The sequence below is a fragment of the Oncorhynchus masou genome, chromosome 27, assembly GCF_036934945.1.
Source record: "Oncorhynchus masou masou isolate Uvic2021 chromosome 27, UVic_Omas_1.1, whole genome shotgun sequence".
Taxonomy (NCBI): domain Eukaryota; kingdom Metazoa; phylum Chordata; class Actinopteri; order Salmoniformes; family Salmonidae; genus Oncorhynchus; species Oncorhynchus masou.
In genome coordinates, this window is record NC_088238.1 from 21,834,316 (window position 1) to 21,852,966 (window position 18,651).

The following is an 18,651-nucleotide window of genomic DNA, read 5'->3' on the forward strand; positions in this document are numbered from 1 at the left end:
GAGTAAGTCAGTATTACAGGTGGAAGGATCCAAGCAGAAGAATTACATTTCCTTCAAATGTTGTTATTTGGTGGCTTGACAACTGAACACAATTCAATATAACTAAGTATCATTACGTTTGAAATTAATCAAAGCTTGAAACCCTGGGCCTATTGTATTGTCTATTTTTAGTTGAATTCTGGCTTGAATTGAGACAATGGCTGTCGATGACTTTGCAAATGCTATATAGGCCAAAATAGTCTCATTGACGTTACATGAGTGATAAAGTATGGTCACATTTAATTTGCTCTGTGAAACCTTCCGTTTGGAATGACTTTGATAGCAACAGCAAATCTATTTAGTTTTTAAGTGACATCTCAAAACAATCATTCACAAGATAGCATCATGGTAATAGTCACTGATAAATATCATATCTAAGCAGGGTGGTGCTTGGTTAAAACCCTGGATGGGAGACTAAAGGGTAGCTGTAGATATATAAATTATCCAGTAGGAGGTGCTGCCCAGCCTGTTGTTTTGAAGATCTGATGCTGTTTTTAAGGTACAAATTCAACAAAGACAAACCTATGTTGAAATGTGGTTACCATGACAACCTCATCTACGTGGTTGAAATGTCACCCTCAAAATATTGATTACTTTTTTCAAATCCAATGTATTTTCCTTGTAGATTCCTTGTCACAATACATTGACAAATTACGTTGTAACAACGTTGATTCAACCAGTTTAGGCCCAGTGGGAAATGTTCCTTTAACTTGATTGGTTGGTTAGTTACAGGTCAGAGGTGAAAGCGAGGCAGGATGTGAAACCGGACATCCGACAGCCTCCATTCACAGACTACAGACAGCCCCCGTTGGACTACAGACACCCTCCTGTAGCAGACTACCGCCAGCCACCCACCCTGGACTACAGACACCCTCCTCTGATGGACTACAGACAGCTGTCCACTGACCCCAGGCACTTCCCTATGCCTGTGCCCCACGACTACAGACAGATCCAGCCACAGATGCCACAGGTCTACCAGGTTAGATACTTTACTCATCGATACAATATTGACCTGGGATGTCTGCTAACTTTAATTGTACTTTCACTATACGCAACTTTTATTTTAAGCATGTAAAGCTGTGAAAATGGGGCTCCCAAGTGGCGCAGTGGTCTAAAACACTGCATCTCAGTGCTAGAGGCGTCACAACAGACACCCTGTTCCGTATCCAGACTGTATCACAACCAGCCGTGATTGGGAGTCCCACAGGGCGGTGCACAATTGGCCCAACGTTGTACGAGTTTGGCCGGTGTAGGCCGTCATTGTAAATAAGAATTTGTTCTTAACTGACTTGCCTAGTTAAATAAAGGTTAAATTAAAATAAAATAAATTCAACTGAAATACATGAGCATTGACAAGCAAGAAACAATAGTTCAGATAGAGAGGTTAACGAGGAAGTTGTGGTAATTCTATCAGGGTTAAACCAGACTGAACGCTGCACTGAGTTAAACAATGGTGAGTGCAGCATTCAGTCTGGTTTAAACAGGCTATAGTAATACACATGGCCATTAGCTTTTGTGATGGTGACTGATATTGTCTGAATGTGTCCTGCTCCTTCCCCTCCTCCCTGGTTCTTACTGCATGTTGTCTGAATGTGTCCTGCTCCTTCCCCTCCTCCCTGGTTCTTACTGCCTGTTGTCTGAATGTGTCCTACTCCTTCCCCTCCTCCCTGGTTCTTACTGCCTGTTGTCTGAATGTGTCCTACTCCTTCCCCTCCTCCCTGGTTCTTACTGCCTGTTGTCTGAATGTGTCCTGCTCCTTCCCCTCCTCCCTGGTTCTTACTGCCTGTTCCTCCCCTCCTCCCTGGTTCTTACTCCTCCCTGGTTCTTTGCCTGTTGTCTGAATGTGTCCTGCTCCTTCCCCTCCTCCCTGGTTCTTACTGCCTGTTGTCTGAATGTGTCCTACTCCTTCCCCTCCTCCCTGGTTCTTACTGCCTGTTGTCTGAATGTGTCCTGCTTCTTCCCCTCCTCCCTGGTTCTTACTGCCTGTTGTCTGAATGTGTCCTGCTCCTTCCCCTCCTCCCTGGTTCTTACTGCCTGTTGTCTGAATGTGTCCTGCTCCTTCCCCTCCTCCCTGGTTCTTACTGCCTGTTGTCTGAATGTGTCCTGCTCCTTCCCCTCCTCCCTGGTTCTTACTGTCTGTTGTCTGAATGTGTCCTGCTCCTTCCCCTCCTCCCTGGTTCTTACTGTCTGTTGTCTGTCCTGCTCCTTCCCCTCCTTCCTGGTTCTTACTGTCTGTTGTCTGAATGTGTCCTGCTTCTTCCCCTCCTCCCTGGTTCTTACTGCCTGTTGTCTGAATGTGTCCTGCTCCTTCCCCTCCTTCCTGGTTCTTACTGCCTGTTGTCTGAATGTCCTACTCCTTCCCCTCCTCCCTGGTTCTTACTGCCTGTTGTCTTCCCTCCTTCCTCCCTGGTTCTTACTGCCTGTTGTCTGAATGTGTCCTGCTCCTTCTCCAGGACTTTGACTTCTTCACCGTGGAGCTGGAGAAGAGTGTGAAGGGGTTTGGCTTCAGTATCCGTGGAGGGAGGGAGTACAAGATGGACCTGTTTGTCCTGCGACTGGCCGAGGACGGACCCGCCATCCGCAACGGGAGGATGAGGGTAGGCTGATGACGATGTCATATCTTGTGCTGAACTAACACTTCCCCTCAACATACTTACAGTAGCTTCTCTCCCAACGCTGGTTTAGTGGGATATTAATAATTATTATTTGCTAGTTATAATTGTCTGATGATTATCTTGGCAGCAAATTTCCATTTTAAGCCCTGTAAGAAAATAATCTGCTAATGCAGTGTGGTTGAGTGTGTGAAGGATTTGGGATGTTTTGACACCTGCTGGGTTAGTGGGTTTACTGGCAGCAGAAACGTTTCTCTCGTCTAGTCAATAATACATTAGGTACTGTAAACATTCAGATGAATAATTAAAGGGTGGCTGCTTTTACCATGAATAGTTTTCACGTTTGTCCGTTTCGTAATGTTCTCTCCAGGGACAGTCTGCCGGTCACCATCTGTTTAACACAAAAAAAGAAGTTCAAATGTAACGTTAGTACTCTTTGTAAAAAGATGCAGAGCGTGCCAAGCTTTTAGTTTTTCCCCAAGTTCATGCCTTCTTTCCATCACCTCTATCAAAGTATGAGTCACTCTCTCTCAACAGCTGTATATGTTCTTGTTGCCTGCTATGTTCATCCAGAGTGACTCTGACCACTTTATGGCGTAAAAAATACAGAATCTCACTTTACTTTTCCGATATCAAAGAGTACATTACAAGTCTGTCATCGCAGTCTTTCTATATCTCCTAAAGTATCTTGATCGTCTCCTACCCGTCACACTTTTCTCTCTGCCCAATCTCCCTAGTGTGGGCCAATAGCGTCATCGCTGTGCATTCCTTATCTGTAATGAACCTGTCGGAGATAATGTGTGTGAAATGGCCCGTAGGGATATTACTCTCACTCCGTCACGGCGAGGTAAATGCAGCTCGGCGGGCCCAGCCCCAAACCCATCGACTGGGGATGAGGGATAGCTAGCGGTCCTCGTCTCCCTCTTCAACGCCCGGGCCGGTATCGTGATTTATCCTTCAGTAATCACAGCTTTAAAGGCCCCCTCAAACTCTGTAGTCCGCCACACACAGGCCCAGTTTGAACTCTGATCATGGGGAGATGAATGGTCGAGGGGGAAAGGTAGGATCATCTAACACCGCTGTTGAAATGAACTGGGATGGGCCGGCCGGCCGGCTATATAGTATACTACTTTTTACACGACTAAGGCTCAGGCTCTGGTCAAAAGTGCACTATATAGGCAATAGGGTGCTGTTTCAGACACAGCCTTAGTAAGCTTGGCTGGACTCGAGATAGCATCTAGAGGAGAGACAATCCAAGGATAACCATGCTTCATCTGGAGGTCATACTACTGCTGTTGGCTTGGTGTTCAATTCTCCCATCCACACCCAGCCACTTCCCATCCATTTAAAGGGGAATGACTCAGGCCGGCCTCAGCCATTCACTAACTGTCAGAAGGTGTAGATGGACGGGCGGCCCAGCTCCGCTCAGATGAGCCTAATAACACTTAAAGACTCCCCTTCTCTCTCTCTGTTGCCGGGCGGATTCTCTCTCCTCTCACTTTCAAATTACTTCCACTATTAGCCGATGACTTTTCCATTTGTTACAGTAATTGGTTTATACATTTGGCGCCGCAGCACGTGGTCTCCTACACTATCGGTCAAGAGGGCACTGGTCCCATTCCCAAGTGAAGCTATTGTGTTAGTGAGATCCTTCAGGGGATATGCCTATACAATCGGCCTCCGAACTTGATGTTGTAGTCAAAGAGAGGTCACAACCTTTTCACTGTAGTGCTGGAAGGGAGGTGTAGTCTACTTAGTGAAATGAATAGGTTACTACCAGGTCTTCAGCGACTAATGTCCTGGGTCATATTCATTAAGAATAAGTTTTGCAACGGAAAGCTAAAACAATTGTTTCTTATTGGACGGATTCAGGTACTCCCTCCCTGTTTCAGTCTAGTTTCTTCCATTTGGTATGTAATGAACAACGCCCAGGACATTGGTATTCAGGAGGGTATCCTCTTTAGTCTCAACCCCCCTGCAGGGACGAGTCCATAATTCAATCTAAATGACATTATAAAAACGGGCTGCAGGAATTAATGACAACTGACACCACATTCATATTCATGAGTGCTAATTCTGATTAGCGCTTTACACTGGCCGCTCTGATCCCTCTGCACCACTATGATTTATAGATACACATTGATCCTAATAAATTGTGATCCACAATAAATTTGCCTTATTAATTTTGCGCTTTAACACGTAGTGTGTGTGCTTATCTCCGAGGCCTGCCAAGAAATAATTGCGTTGGTGGTTGCGGCAGTGTGTGCCAGCGTTCTTCCATAATTTGTTAATCTAATCAGGGAATTGGTGTGAACCTGTCACGCAATGTAACGCATGTTTATGTAGCACAGGTTGCTCAGTGGGTTGGTGATTTAGAGGTTACTGTCACAGTGGTCTATTGTCTATTTATTGTCTGTGCAGTATCTGCATGGCAACAGGATTTCATGCACATACACACACCTGCATGCACACACACACAGCGGGGGGCGAGACACATACACACACTATCTATCTACAGTATTTCTCTCTCACTGTGTTGTCTCTCCTCCTCTCCAGGTTGGGGACCAGATCATTGAGATCAATGGGGACACAACCAGGGACATGACCCACGCCCGGGCCATCGAGCTCATCAAGTCAGGGGGCCGGCGGGTGCGTCTGCTCCTGAAGAGAGGCACAGGGCAGGTCCCAGAGTATGGTGGGTTTCCATTCTGTCCCTCAAACCCTGTTGTTTACCCCTCCCCAGGCCAAGGCTAATCCAGCTGTAACACACTCAAATCCACCTGCTGACCTTCTAATCTCATCTGATTCCAGTAACACTATAATCACATTTTAAAAGTCACACGCATTTCTAAAATGATTACGTCTATAGATTATTCTTTACTCGGGCCTCCCGAGTGGCGCAGCTGTCTAAAGCACTGCATTGGAGTGTTGCGGCGACACCACAGCCTGGGAGTCCCATAGGGTGGCGTACAATTGGCCCAGCGTCGTCCGGGTTGGGGGAGGGTTTGGCCGGGGGGGGCTTTACTTGGCTTTCGTGCTCTAGCAACTTCTTGTGGCGGACTGGGCGCCTGCGGGTGAACGGTGTTTCCTCCGACATATTGGCGAGGGTTAAGCGAGCGGGTGTTAAGAAGCGCGGTTTGCGGGTCATGTTTCGGAGGATGCATGACTCGACCTTCGCATCTCCCGAGCCTGTTCCTAATCACTAATTTGGATTGAAAAAGGTGGTAAGAATTACAAAAAACATCAACTCTAAAACATCAACTTTAAAACTATAACTCTGCTTATGTCTGGCATGCATATCTTCTAATGTAGTTGTATTTTCTATTTCCCTAGCAATGTCTTTCTCTCTACTTAATACTTTAACACTGATAAACTTGTCTTTCTCTTGACTAACAATAGTCTAACTCTTCCTTTCAAGGCGTCTGGTTTAACCCTAATGACTGGTATAGGTTGTTACTCCCCTTTCCTTAGGAATGGTACCTTCCAGTCTCTCCATGTGCATGAAAAGTGACAAGCATGGCTCCCCCTATTTCTTCCTAATGGGCCACTCTAAAGACACGGTTTGTGACGATCTGCATGTTCCAGTCTAATTCTACTTGGTGTCGTGGTTTGTGGTGTGGTTTTGTGTGCCCATGCCGTGGGTTGCAGCTGTGACTTCCTGGTCAGAACACACTGGCTCCTCCTCTCCACTTCAATCACAGTGACATCAACCTACAGTAGTTCCCCAGCTATTGGGGCTTTCAAGACAACTGGGGGGCAGGGGAATGAGGTCAAATCATGACGTCACTGATCTTCAGGTCGGAAAATCTGAGCTTTATAAAGATGTCAGAGTTTGACCGTTCAAAACTATTTTCCCAGTCGGAGTTAGTTTTTTCCCCTGAGTTCCCAGTTGTCTTGAACACACTTAAGTCTGAGATTTCCATGTTCCCAGGTGTTTTGAACATGGAATATGTCCACGTGGTCATCAGGCCAGCCCAATGGAATTATTATACTGTATGTACACACAATAAATACATATTACACATTTAGAAAGATCCATGAACCAACTTTTACAAAATAGCGATTCAAACTGACAACCACTATCGTCTAGATAGATTAGTCAGAAATATATAGGCAGACTATTTCCTGTGATAAAATCCCACCGTGGTGCACGCTGAGGCCCCTAACAGACATTTATGTCCCCAGCACCTCAGGGAATGACAGCACCTAGCGGCCCTCTTGGTAATAAATCGTGATGTGTCAGACTCTCCCATGACCTCTGTAACGGAGAGTCACACTCCCGGCCTGTGGGTAGTGAGTTAGCGCTGAGGCTAACACTGCACATAACTCTTCCACAGCCAGCCAAGGCCTCCACTGTGAAATACAGTCATCAGCACTTAGCTTTGGCAGGTGACCAGGGTCTTTAAACACAGGAAATAGTATTGTCTGTCTCCTTCTTCGTCGCTAGGCGACTTCTGACTACCACTCCCAGTCGGAGACTCTCCCCGGCCATTTATGACAGAGATTTTTTTGTTATCTATTTCTGTCTCTCTCCCTCCCTCTCTCTCCCCCCTTTCCTCCATTAGAAATACTTTTTTCTATTACCTGCCCGCGGGTGACATAAAGCTGTGAAATACGCACCATGAGCCCATTACACTGTCAGCCAGAGGACGCCATATTAAATCACCAGCGTCACTTTTCATATCAACTATCAACCTGTGTGTTCTGGGCAGAGCAGTCACATAAAAGTGGAATAGTCATTTGTAACATGGATGTGGAGGTTGTGTGGATACGTAGATGTTTTTACAGGCCTAGGTTTATCTGTATACTGAGAGGATGTAGTATTTCTGTTTGATGCGCTGCTTCGGGGTTATTTAACTACATTTTGCAAAGCGGCTCTGTATTTTCAGCTCGTTTATACAGTACTTTGCAGAGGAAAACGAATTCAAAGCTTATAAAAACGGCATCCTGATGAAATAATGAAGTGGAATAAAAGACGGTTGCCACATTTAGTACCACCACAATATGATACTGTGTGTGTGCGCGTGCATGACGGTTGTGAGTATGTGGGCGTGTGCATGCTGTGTATTGTGTGGATGTATTAGAGCATGTGTACATTTGTCCCCTCATACAGAGTACTAGAGTATGGAGGTTGCATTAAGGTCAGATCCAGTCAGCTAGCTGGGCAGCAGGGCCCTCGCCCCTCAGAACGAACAGAGCCGTATCCAAGGTGACAGCAGGCATTAGCTCAGCACACATACTCCCACTCACAATCCTATTGGGCCACATAGCCTCCACAGGAGACAGGTCATCACTTCAATACACCAAGCAGTGGCTGATGGGTAGCGGAATGAGCTGGTGTGAATAGTCCAGGGTTTCAGAGCTCAACAGGCACCTGCATTGACTGTGAGCCTGCCCACTGAGCTCTCTCCAAACATCAGACCTTCCTAGCTGGTCTGGGAGTCCATCTAGTCTGTAATGAGGCCTCATGGAACTAGCCTAGCCTCCCTCTTTCCCCCTGCTAGTTAGACAATTGGCGCTAGCCTCCCTGGTGACTTCCTCCCTGCCTGCCTGCCTGCCTGCCTGTTTGTAATGAATGATCACCCTGGGACTGCAAGCTCAGCGATGCAGAGAGAGAAGCTAACAGGCCTTGTGAGCTGCAGCAGCCTCTCAGGAGAAGGTAGAGCCCTGTAGGTTTAGCCGCTACCGTGGTTACTCAGCCCAGAGCACCGGTGGGGAGTCTCGAACCCGCAGGTTTTCTCTCCCGAGCCAGGCTGAAGCACCGCCTGATTCAGCATATCATCCATTCCATTAAACCTGTTTTCGATTTCTCTGCCCGCTTCTTAGAAGTGCTGAGGCTTTAAAGGGAGCTAGGGAACTGAGATGTGTGCTGCCTAAAAGTGAACTTGCAGTGTGTGACTTATAGGACTGAAGTGATATTTCACTTGCAGCCCATACCACAAAGACTGGGTTTGATTGTTGTGATTGCTACAATATGGATGCTGTCATCCATGTAGACTAGAGGCATGTTTTTTGGCTTGGTGTGTGTTGTTTGGATAAATCTATAGATTCATAGATATATCTCTATAGGGCAAACTTCCACTTAAGTCAACTTCTCCCATTGACATCCATGCATGACTAAGTAAATGGAAGGTAGGATTCGCCCCTGACTGTTAAGACTATCCCTTCCCATGTCTAACTGTGTGTTTGTGCCCCAGCAGACAGTACCTCCCCCTGGGATGCACGCCCTTCAGCCTCCCCAAGTCTGTCGGAAGTAGCCCTGCCCCCAGACACTCTGACCATGCCATCGCCCTCATCTCATCTGACCCCGTCCCAGCAGCCCACAGGCCCCGACCTGGCTCGTCTGCCACCGCAGGAGGTCCCGCGGGAGCCGGCGGTGCAAGAGAGCAGAAAGGCGGATCGCTCCCAGAGCCCCCGGAAGGCCCCGACCGAGCCGCAAAATCCGGACCAGACCGGCCACGGGAGGAGGGACCGGCCCAGTGGGAGTGGTTGCAGTAATGGGAGGGCCAAGCAGAAGGAAGGTGGCAGGTCCACCCGCAGAGGGAGCTGCCCCAAAGAGGGAGGGCCGGTGGGGAGGGAGGAGCTGCTACCTGGGGGAGGGGAGCCCAAAAGCTCCTCCAGGGGGAGGTCTAAGGAGAGGATAGCTGGGGAGAGCAGCAGCACGTCCCACGGGAAAAGAGAACCCACACAGTCCCCGACGAAAGGCTCCAAGCCCTCATACACAAACTCTAACGGGAACGGCGGCAGCGGTGGTACTCAGAGCGGCAGCAGCAGTCACCCAGACGTTAGTGTCGGGCATCAGGGGGAGCCGGGGCAGGAGATGCCTAGGCCCAGAGAGGCAGAGAGGGGTCCTGGAGAGACCCGGCCCTGCCGCGCCAACAAGAACACCAGCAGCGGCAGCACGGCAGCGGGTAGGAAGGCCACTGTGTCCCCTGGGCCCTGGAAGATCCCCGGCTCTGACAAGCTGCCCAGCACCCTGCGCTCGGGCACGTCCACTGTGAGCAGATAACACCTTGGAGTATACCCACTACCAGACCAGGCTACACTAAGCCTGGCTAGCCCCTTCATTGGCTCCCCTCACCCTGCCTGCACTCCCCTACCCCACCCTCTAGACCTCAGATGTAAAGGGGGGTTCCTCCATGCGTTTTTAGAGAACCATTTTTATTTATATTGTACTCTAAGTTATTTTGAGAGAAATTTTACACCGACCACCTTAAGAACTGGAAAGCATCCACTTAAAAATTCAAAACAAGAAGAAACCAAGCAGAATGTGTGTAGCGTGAGCAGTGTTAAGGGGTCCGAATACAGGAACTTCATTTGGAAGTGCTCAAATCCCCACAGCACTCCAGTCCAGGACGTACATGCAAATTGAACCACTCACCGATTGGTTGACTGTGACACTGCAGTTTTTTTTATACAATGAAGTCTATTTTATGAAAGGAATGTTGAAGAGGGGTTGCCTGATTTTGTGTATTTTGAAAAGAGAGAATGAAAACCAGAACTAGAAAAAGAGTATACGCATTAATGGGACTTTGCCTTAAATAAGAGACTGTACGAGACTGAAGAAGCTATCCCGAGGAGTCTATCAAATGGTATAGAAATAAATCTATTATATGATGAATATTAATATGTGGGACGTGATCAACTCTAATGCATACCTAGTCGGGCCAATGGTAGCTCTGAGATGCCTCATAAGCTAGAGGAGTGAAGGAACACAACACCGTTTTTCAACACTCCCTTATGAATCCACAGCCACAAATCCACTATAATATTGCATTTCTAGTCTGTGTGGACCCATTCTACGAGACTGCAGTGGACTCTAAGGGCTGTTCGTGCTTGAATCATCAAGCACGTTTCCCCCTCACTGTGCTTCGCGAACAAAGCAATTTGCTGAGGTTTGTCTGGTGGACAATGTGGAGAGAGTGAAGGCTCATGGGATATCGGGGCAGAGTGCCTTACGATCAGGGACAGACGGACAGAGAGGTCTGTTTTGGACTTAAAGAACCTAGAACACTCTCTAGACTGATGTGGTTCAATCCAGGCTGCTACCGTACAGTCAATACCAATGTCCCAATATTCATATACATCTGTGCCATGACGGACATTCATGGTTTTATATCGGATTGTTGAAATTTGTTCACTATATTTACAGACCCCACAGTATTTATTTGGTCAGAAAACATTAGCAAATCTTTCCATTTCCTTACAGATTGAAGTTAGTTCCACAACTTTTGGGGTTCTGTTGGTATCTCATTGTCAGATATCGATACGTCTAGACAGAACATCTCTAACAGATGGTGTAATCAAGCTGTAGCTACACAGAATTATGTGTTTGGGGGAAAATATGGCAAGGGTATGAAAGCAGGAAACTCCACTAGTATTTCTGGTGGGGATCAGAGAGAGAGAAACATTGCCATTTGTCACAAGCTCATTCATCACTTAAATGTGTCTAATGCTCTGTGCTTCACTTAACACTGTTCATTTACACAACACATGAAACACGTTTATCTCCCAAAGAAGCATATGTATACATTACAACTGACAACTGTCTGGATATTCATTTCAACATTTGTTTAGTCTCTAAGTGTCTACATAGCCAGTGATGTTAAAATATATATACATCTCTCTCTACCAGATTGTGGCTCAATTAACTTCGGAGCTCTAGACAGTGGAGGCTCTGTCAGTGGCTCTGTCTGCACTCTCCCATTACCAGTTCACACACACACACACACACACACACACGTCCCTCAGAACCGCCTTGTCATCCGATGACTAAGGTAGAGTTTTTTGTTTTTTAAACTCTCTCAAACTCTCTCTCTGGCCCTGAGACTCACAGAAGCTAATTCATCGGTCACTCTGATAACTAGTATACTATACATGGAGATGTGGACAATCACCTAAAATCATCTAGACATTATGATCATTGACAGACACAAGAATCATTCTTGGCGATAAAAGAAAAGTCATTAAGGAGCAATCCGAATGTGTCCCCTTTAGTTTCTGCAGACATCTGATTTTTGAGTGGTAATTTGCAGTGTGTCGAGCTAACAATCCAGCAAAGGGAGGACGACATTGGCAGAACAAAGCTGTCCCCCCCCCCCTCGGGTGGAAGATATTAGACAGTCTTTCAGAATAGGAGTAATTACGAGAGAGGTGAGTGATGCGCTGAGCCCATTGGAATCTCTATTTACGAGAGGAAAATATGTTTCTTTAAAGCACAAAGTGGTTCAGAGAATTGGTATTTAAATTGTGCTGGGGAACTGACCCTGAGTAGACAGGAGTATGTGGCTCAGCTGCTGTCTGGGCCTGTTTGAATAGTTTAACAATGCATCCTTCCTCTCTTTCCTAACGTCTTGTAAGAACAATGGTTACTTCAAGTAGGCAGGCAGCAGGTAGCCTAGATGTTCAGAGCATTGGGCCAGTAACTGAAAGGTTGCTGGTTTGAATCCCGAGCTGAATAAGTGGAAAATCTTCCCTTGAGCAAGGCACTTCACCCCAATTGCTCTGGATAAGAGCATCTGTTAAATGACAATAAATAAATATATAATGATGTAAAGCAGGCACATGTTCATTCATGTAAGTGTCACTGGTTACTTCAAGAAAGGATTCATTTGAACAGTGCCACTGTGTTCACCCCACACACAACCATTCCTATAGTGTCTGGCCAGTCCTGACTGTATACTGCACCTTCATCACTAAGCCTATCATGACTTCTGTGTAGACTCGAGACAAGGAAGAATGTCCTTCCTTCGTTGCACAGTTCGCCGCTTTTTCTCGTCAGAGCAGTCCCCCATTGAGGCAAATATCAGTACTTTTCTATGGACAGATCAGAAGAGATAGGTATATCTAAAACGGTGCGTGTGTTGAAGACTGACGGCACGTACAATACATGAACTCCCTGAGCCTACCTAATGCAGCAGGGTATCACTGTGTAGTGTTATTATTAGCCGTGTTATTGACCTTGTACAGGTGTGTCGCTATTATAAATATGACTCAATGTATTATTATGGATAGTCCCAGACTATAAGTGAACGGCCTATTTTTATGAAATGCAACACTATGGATATATTAACTTTTGCAGAAATCTTGTTTACCGTATGATATTCTGAAATGCTGTCAAATAAAATCTTGACACGGTGTAAAGTATTCAATTAGGATCGAGCTGTCACCGATTTATGTCTGACCGCGTTGATGGCCTTATGGCAGGTGAACAGAGTGCCCATTCATGAGTGCACACCGTAGTAAAACGTTTTGCTACAAAAAAAACAAAGGTTTCTTATAGGACAAGTTCAGGTTAGTTCCTCCGTGTTTTGGCTTGTTTGCTTCTGTTTTGTTCCAAGTGAAAACAACTCAATTTGCCCGGAGGTACTTACAGCAGGATTTCCCCCTGCCTTATGACCACATGAGGGCAGTGCTGTGTAAGGAAAGAAGGCAAATCACTGATTTCAAAATGACTATTGTACATTCTTATTGTTTCCACTAGAGAGCATTGTAGACTCCTTTTTTTTGCATCGTTTCGTAACATTTTCTTATATATACATGCATAGGTTATTTAATTAACCTATTTAAGCTGTTCCAAATATTCCTCCTACGATTTTAACAGGCACTCGAATCTGGTCTACTTTATTTGAGATATGTACAATCTGAATGGCTAAGCAGAAGCAACAACAAACATGTTCACTTGGCCTTAAAATACCTTTGTCTGCCATTATTTTTGGCAAAAGGACATGACGAGATATTTGATCAAATCTATCTCATACTTAACTTTACTAGAGAACGTCTTGTAAATGTACTTTGCTTGAGAAAGTAATTCCATTTTGATGAGGCATTTCTTACCCTTTCAATCAGCGCATTTTGACTAGAATTCTGGAGTTCTGTAATCTTCACTTTTTAATGTCACAGCTACCAAATCAACAACAATTTGTCACATGCGCCGAATAGAAGTGTAGGCCTTATCGTGAAATGCTTACTTACAAGCCCTTAACCAACAGTACAGTTCAAGAAGAGTTAAGAACCAGCACCTGCAAATGCGGAATTTATGGAATGAAAATCCACCTCACGGTGAGTCGCCACCGATCTAAACCAGCATTGTCATTCCTTTCCTAAAGCGAGGCTTACTGACAGCTATTTGTATGCAGAAAGGGTAGGAATTCTGGCAGCTGACCGGTAGATGAGATAATAGACACCCTAGAGCAGTGGTCACCAACGTTTTCTGAGTCAAAATGCAAGCCGAGATCTACCGCTCAGATTTTTTTTTTACATGACTTTAACAAACAAGCATATGTATGCAACATTAACCAATTAAAAACAGTTCTGTTGCAATGAGGTTTGTACAGCAGGCTATAGGCCCAATACATTATCACTGCATATTGACTAAGCTTGACTTGCCCTGCCAATGCTGTTCTTCTCAGACCATTTTGAAACTATTTCAAAACTGTAGGAACATGATCACACTGGTAATAGATGATGTGTTGTATTACTTGTGAGGCACAGCTAAGTGAGTATAATAATGTGCTTCTTTTACTGGACTGATGGTCAGACTGGGGGATGGAGGGAGCAGCGGTGAGGCTGCCTCACACGCGACTTAAAATAACGGATTTTTTTTATCAGGGAAGTTTATTGAGAACACGTTCTCATTTGCAGCAACGACCTTGGGGAATAGTTACAGGGGAGAGGAGGGGGATGAATGAGCCAATTGTGAACTGGGGATTATTAGGTGATGGTATGAGGGCCGGATTGGGAATTTAGCCAGGACACCGGGAATAACACCTATTCTTACGATAAGTGCCATGGGATCTTTAATGACCTCAGAGAGTCAGGACACACATTTTAACGTCCCATCTGAAAGACGGCACCCTACACAGGGCAGTGTCTGCTGGAGTGGCCCTCCAACACCACTTCCAGCTGCATCTGGTCTCCCATCCAGGAACTGACCAGGACCAACCCTGCTTAGCTTCAAAACCAAGTCAGCAGTGGTATGCAAGGTGGTATGCAGGGTGGTATGCTGCTGGCACTTACCACCCCTCCTCACCCGCCCTCCGTTGAGAAAAGTGGACACAGTCTTCCAGCTGATGACGAAACTTAAGTCGCACAGCATTACTTCTGCTTCGTGCACCAATTCATGTTGTTACTCCTATGACCAGAGAACGTGAAATATTCCTTGATATTAAAAAAGGCACAAGGCACAAATAATAACAACTCGAGCTTATCGAAACGGGCATTTAATAGCTTATAAAAATGCTTAACAAGGTATTGACAGTGGTGAATAACAATCGAAACATGAACTTACTCATAAAAACAGCTGCTGCATTCTTTGAGTCTCTAGTTTTAATGGTTTTAACAGTTTGGGAATCTCACTTGATCAATTTCTCGTGATCGACTAGGAATGGCTTGTAGTTCGACCAGTCGATCGCGATCTACCGGTTGGTGACCACTGCCCTAGAGAGAGAGGCACCGCAAGAGAAACTCAGACAAACCCTCCTGCTGATGCAGAGCCAGAGGCTGAACTAGAACCAGGGTGGGGCTGATGTATTTTCCTCAGTAAAAGCAAACTATGTCTCCCATCATGACTCGTTGAACCGGTTCTTCTACCTGGAGGCAGACTCTTAGCTGTGATGGAGGAGCTGGATTTAAGAACATTGATTGGGATAACATGTCAAGACACAACTTGTATTTCCACAAAGAGCAGGTTTTCTTCTGTCATCATAACCCCCGTCCATTAAACCTGCTGGGCTCAGACATGCTTGAGAGTGTAACATGGTAAATAGGAAATAGCTATAAGACTATTGGAAGGGCGCGGTCACAAGATGTTCTCATGGAGTATATTTTCCTTCATAGAATACATTCTGTTCTTTACACAGAACATTTAAAAAGAGCTGGTTGATAGTTAGTAGTGTCCATAGGCTGGGTCTACTGAATGAGATAACAGTACCAGAGTCCATCCCAGTGCTCCACTCCCTAGTCTACTGAATGTATGAGGAAAATCTGGGCATTTATCTGGTGTGAATGAACGGAGGGCCTTACCTCTCTCTCAGGGAATGTTAGATTCACTGGCTCACACTCAACCAAGGGTCACCAAACATTTACCCCAAATATTAAATGTGTCTTTAACATGTTACTCTGAGAAATATTGACCTGACAATGGATCCTCAATGTTGATACAAGGGAAACCTGTCTCCCTACTTGTTCTCCTGGCCAAAGGGGAACATCTATTCTCTGTCTCTCCATAGGCCACAGCTGCCTCTCTGTGTAACGAAATGTGTTAAATGAGGTGAGGCTTGCATCAGAGCAGTGAAACACTCCCATTCTTTCCTTATCCTTTCATCTGTCACCTTGTTTTCTCTGATGGCTCCTGTTGTAGTACTGAGGAGCGGAGGCGGTTCACACACACACATACACACACGCACACACACACACTGGGGCTGTGTGTCTCATCCTCCTTACAGCCACAGTGACCCTAAGGGCTGGGGTTAATTAGAATTGAAATAAGTCAATTCAGGAAGTGATTTTAAATTAAAATCCCAAAATAAAAAAAAACATTTGAAATGAATACATCATATATCCAGCAGTTTGTGGACACCCCTTCAAATTAGTGGATTTGGCTATTTCAGCCACACTGGTTTCTGACAGGTGTATAAAATCGAGCACATAGCCATGCAATCTCCATAGACAAACATTTGCAGTAGAATTACCTTACTGAAGAGCTCAGTGACTTTCAACGTGGCACCGTCATAGGAGGCCACCTTTCCAACCAGTGAGTTCGTCAAATGTCTGCTCTACTTGAGCTGCCCCAGTCAACTGTACGTGCTGTTATTGTGAAGTGGAAACGTCTAGAAGCAACAATGGCTCAGCTGCGAAGTAATAGGCCGTACAAGCGCATAGTGTGTAAAAATTGTCTGTCCTCGGCTGCAACACTCACTACCCGAGTTCCAAACTGCCTCTGGAAACAACGTCAGCACAAGAACTGTTCGTCAGGAGCTTCATGAAATTGGTTTCCATGGCCAAGCAGCCACATACAAGCCTAAGATCACCATGTGCAATGCCAAGCGTGGGCTAGAGTGGTGTAAAGCACGCGGGCCATTGGACTCTGGAGCGGTGGGAACGCGTTCTCTGGAGTAATATAACAGTTGTAGACCTTACAGTGAAATGCTTGCCATGTAGTAGCAGAGAGAACTGTCTATGACTAGGGTGGCTGGAGTCTTTGGCAATTTTTAGGGCCTTCCTCTGACACCGCCTGGTATAGAGGTCCTGGATGGCAGGAAGCTTGGCCCCAGTCATGTACTGGGCCGTACGCACTACCCTCTGTAGTACCTTGTGGACGGAGGCTGAGCAGTTGCATAGTGCCAACTGTATAGTTTGGTGGAGTAGAAATAATGGTCTGGGGCTGTTTTTCATGGTTCGGGCTAAGAACCCTTTGTTCTAGTGAAGGGCAATCTTAACGCTACAGCATACAATGACTTTCTAGACAATTCTGTGCTTACACCTTTGTGGAAACAGTTTGGGGAAGGCCTTTTCCTGTTTCAGCATGACAATACCCCGTGCACAAAGCGAAGTCCATACAGAAATGGTTTGTCGAGATCGGTGTGGAAGAACTTGACTGGCCTGTACAGAGCCCTGACCTCAACCACATAGAACACCTTTGGGATGAATTGGAATGCCGACTGCGAGCCAGGCCTAACCTGTTGGGATGGGTGGAGTCAGATGGATGGAGGCTTGCTCCTTGGCAACCTTAAAGGTGATACACATAGGATTTGTTAGATTTTTTGCATTTGTTTTGAATGCAGCCTAATGCTAGGTGAATTGCAAGATATTTCACAGCGATTTCTATTGTACAATGATTCCCTACACTATTAAGCTCTTGCTTTCTCACATAAACTGAAATTGAGCTTACAGTGTACAATTTTAGCAACCAGGAAATGACAGAACTATTTCCACTAGATAACACAGCCCCAAAGTCAGAACAGCTTTCCCATTGTGACAACAGATGCTGCTTTGGCAGGAGAAATCAGTAGGAAAATATCACAGCCAATCGCAACACTGTGAAACACTATCATTCCACTTTTACTGCATATATATTATGAACATTTTGTGAAATTACAATGCAAAATGCAAAATAAATCCTTTGTGTTGCACATTTAAGTACTAAATGACAACTTCTCATGTTCTATAATGAAGTGTCCATTCAGTAATTGATAGAACACGATGGAGATGTGTGAGCTTGCCTTATTTTTCATTCAGAAGGATTCATGGGACCACTCAACTGGTTTTCAGTGGTGAGTGTTTAGATGTAGGCTGGTACTTGCAGAAGAATACCTATCACCTGTGGTTGGTTGTTTGTTATCTGTGTCCAATATCCATACAATTCAGTTCACAACCAATGTGTTTGGTTATTCAGTGACCTGTGCTGAAGCCTCTCTTTTGTTGTTGACCATCATTAAAACAACTTACGGATGGCATCCGGAAAGGGGCCGTCTCAGGTGAACCAAAAGAAACAAGAAAACAACGATTTCCATAACTGAGAAAAGGTGCGTCTCTGTCTGTCTGGAACACGCCCTCTAGTTTCTCTCATCCCATATCATCCATAACCACGCTCCTCCTCTGTATTCCGTTGGGAGACATGAGAGAGGCCGGCTGGCGCGGTCTAGGACAGTGAAAGTATTCCAAAACGAGACTGTTCGTAGGAGCAGGCAGCAATATCTGCATTCCCCAGGTGAGAGGTGCATGTTTCAGTCCTTGGGTCGCAAACCTACAGCCAAAACATACATACAAGGATATCCTATCCAAGGTAAGATTGATTTGACTCGTTTTTCAATTTTTCAAATCACGTTTTGGTGTAATTGGATAAGAAGGCGCTGGAGTGAAGGACTGTAGGCTGAAGCATCTCTCCATTCCCCAGTCAGATTTGTCTGGGATGGGATAGAAAACGTGCCCATTTGACGCCTTCGGTTTGTTTATAAACATGCACATTAGCTTGTTATGATGCACATGTAATTTAGCCTAG

General features: G+C 45.6%; 2 protein-coding genes across 6 annotated transcripts in view; both read left to right on the forward strand.

Annotated features, from left to right (window-relative positions):
* LOC135515783 (membrane-associated guanylate kinase, WW and PDZ domain-containing protein 2-like) overlaps nt 1–12,788 on the forward strand; it is a 308,130-nt gene extending 295,342 nt beyond the window's left edge. The window contains 4 exon segments of the mRNA XM_064939514.1: nt 766–1,018; nt 2,493–2,636; nt 5,208–5,346; nt 8,849–12,788. Of these exon segments, the coding sequence (XP_064795586.1) occupies nt 766–1,018; nt 2,493–2,636; nt 5,208–5,346; nt 8,849–9,660 (1,348 nt within the window). The 3' untranslated portion in view covers nt 9,661–12,788.
* Nucleotides 12,789–18,219: 5,431 nt separating this feature from the next.
* si:dkey-97m3.1 (fatty acyl-CoA reductase 1) overlaps nt 18,220–18,651 on the forward strand; it is a 57,502-nt gene continuing 57,070 nt past the window's right edge. For 3 of the 5 annotated variants that reach the window (XM_064939519.1, XM_064939515.1, XM_064939517.1), the window contains exon 1: nt 18,220–18,360. The gene's annotated coding sequence lies outside the window, so the exon portion shown is untranslated. Of the gene's footprint in view, nt 18,436–18,651 lie in introns of all 5 variants that reach the window. The other 2 variants (XM_064939518.1, XM_064939520.1) reach the window with 2 other exon arrangements.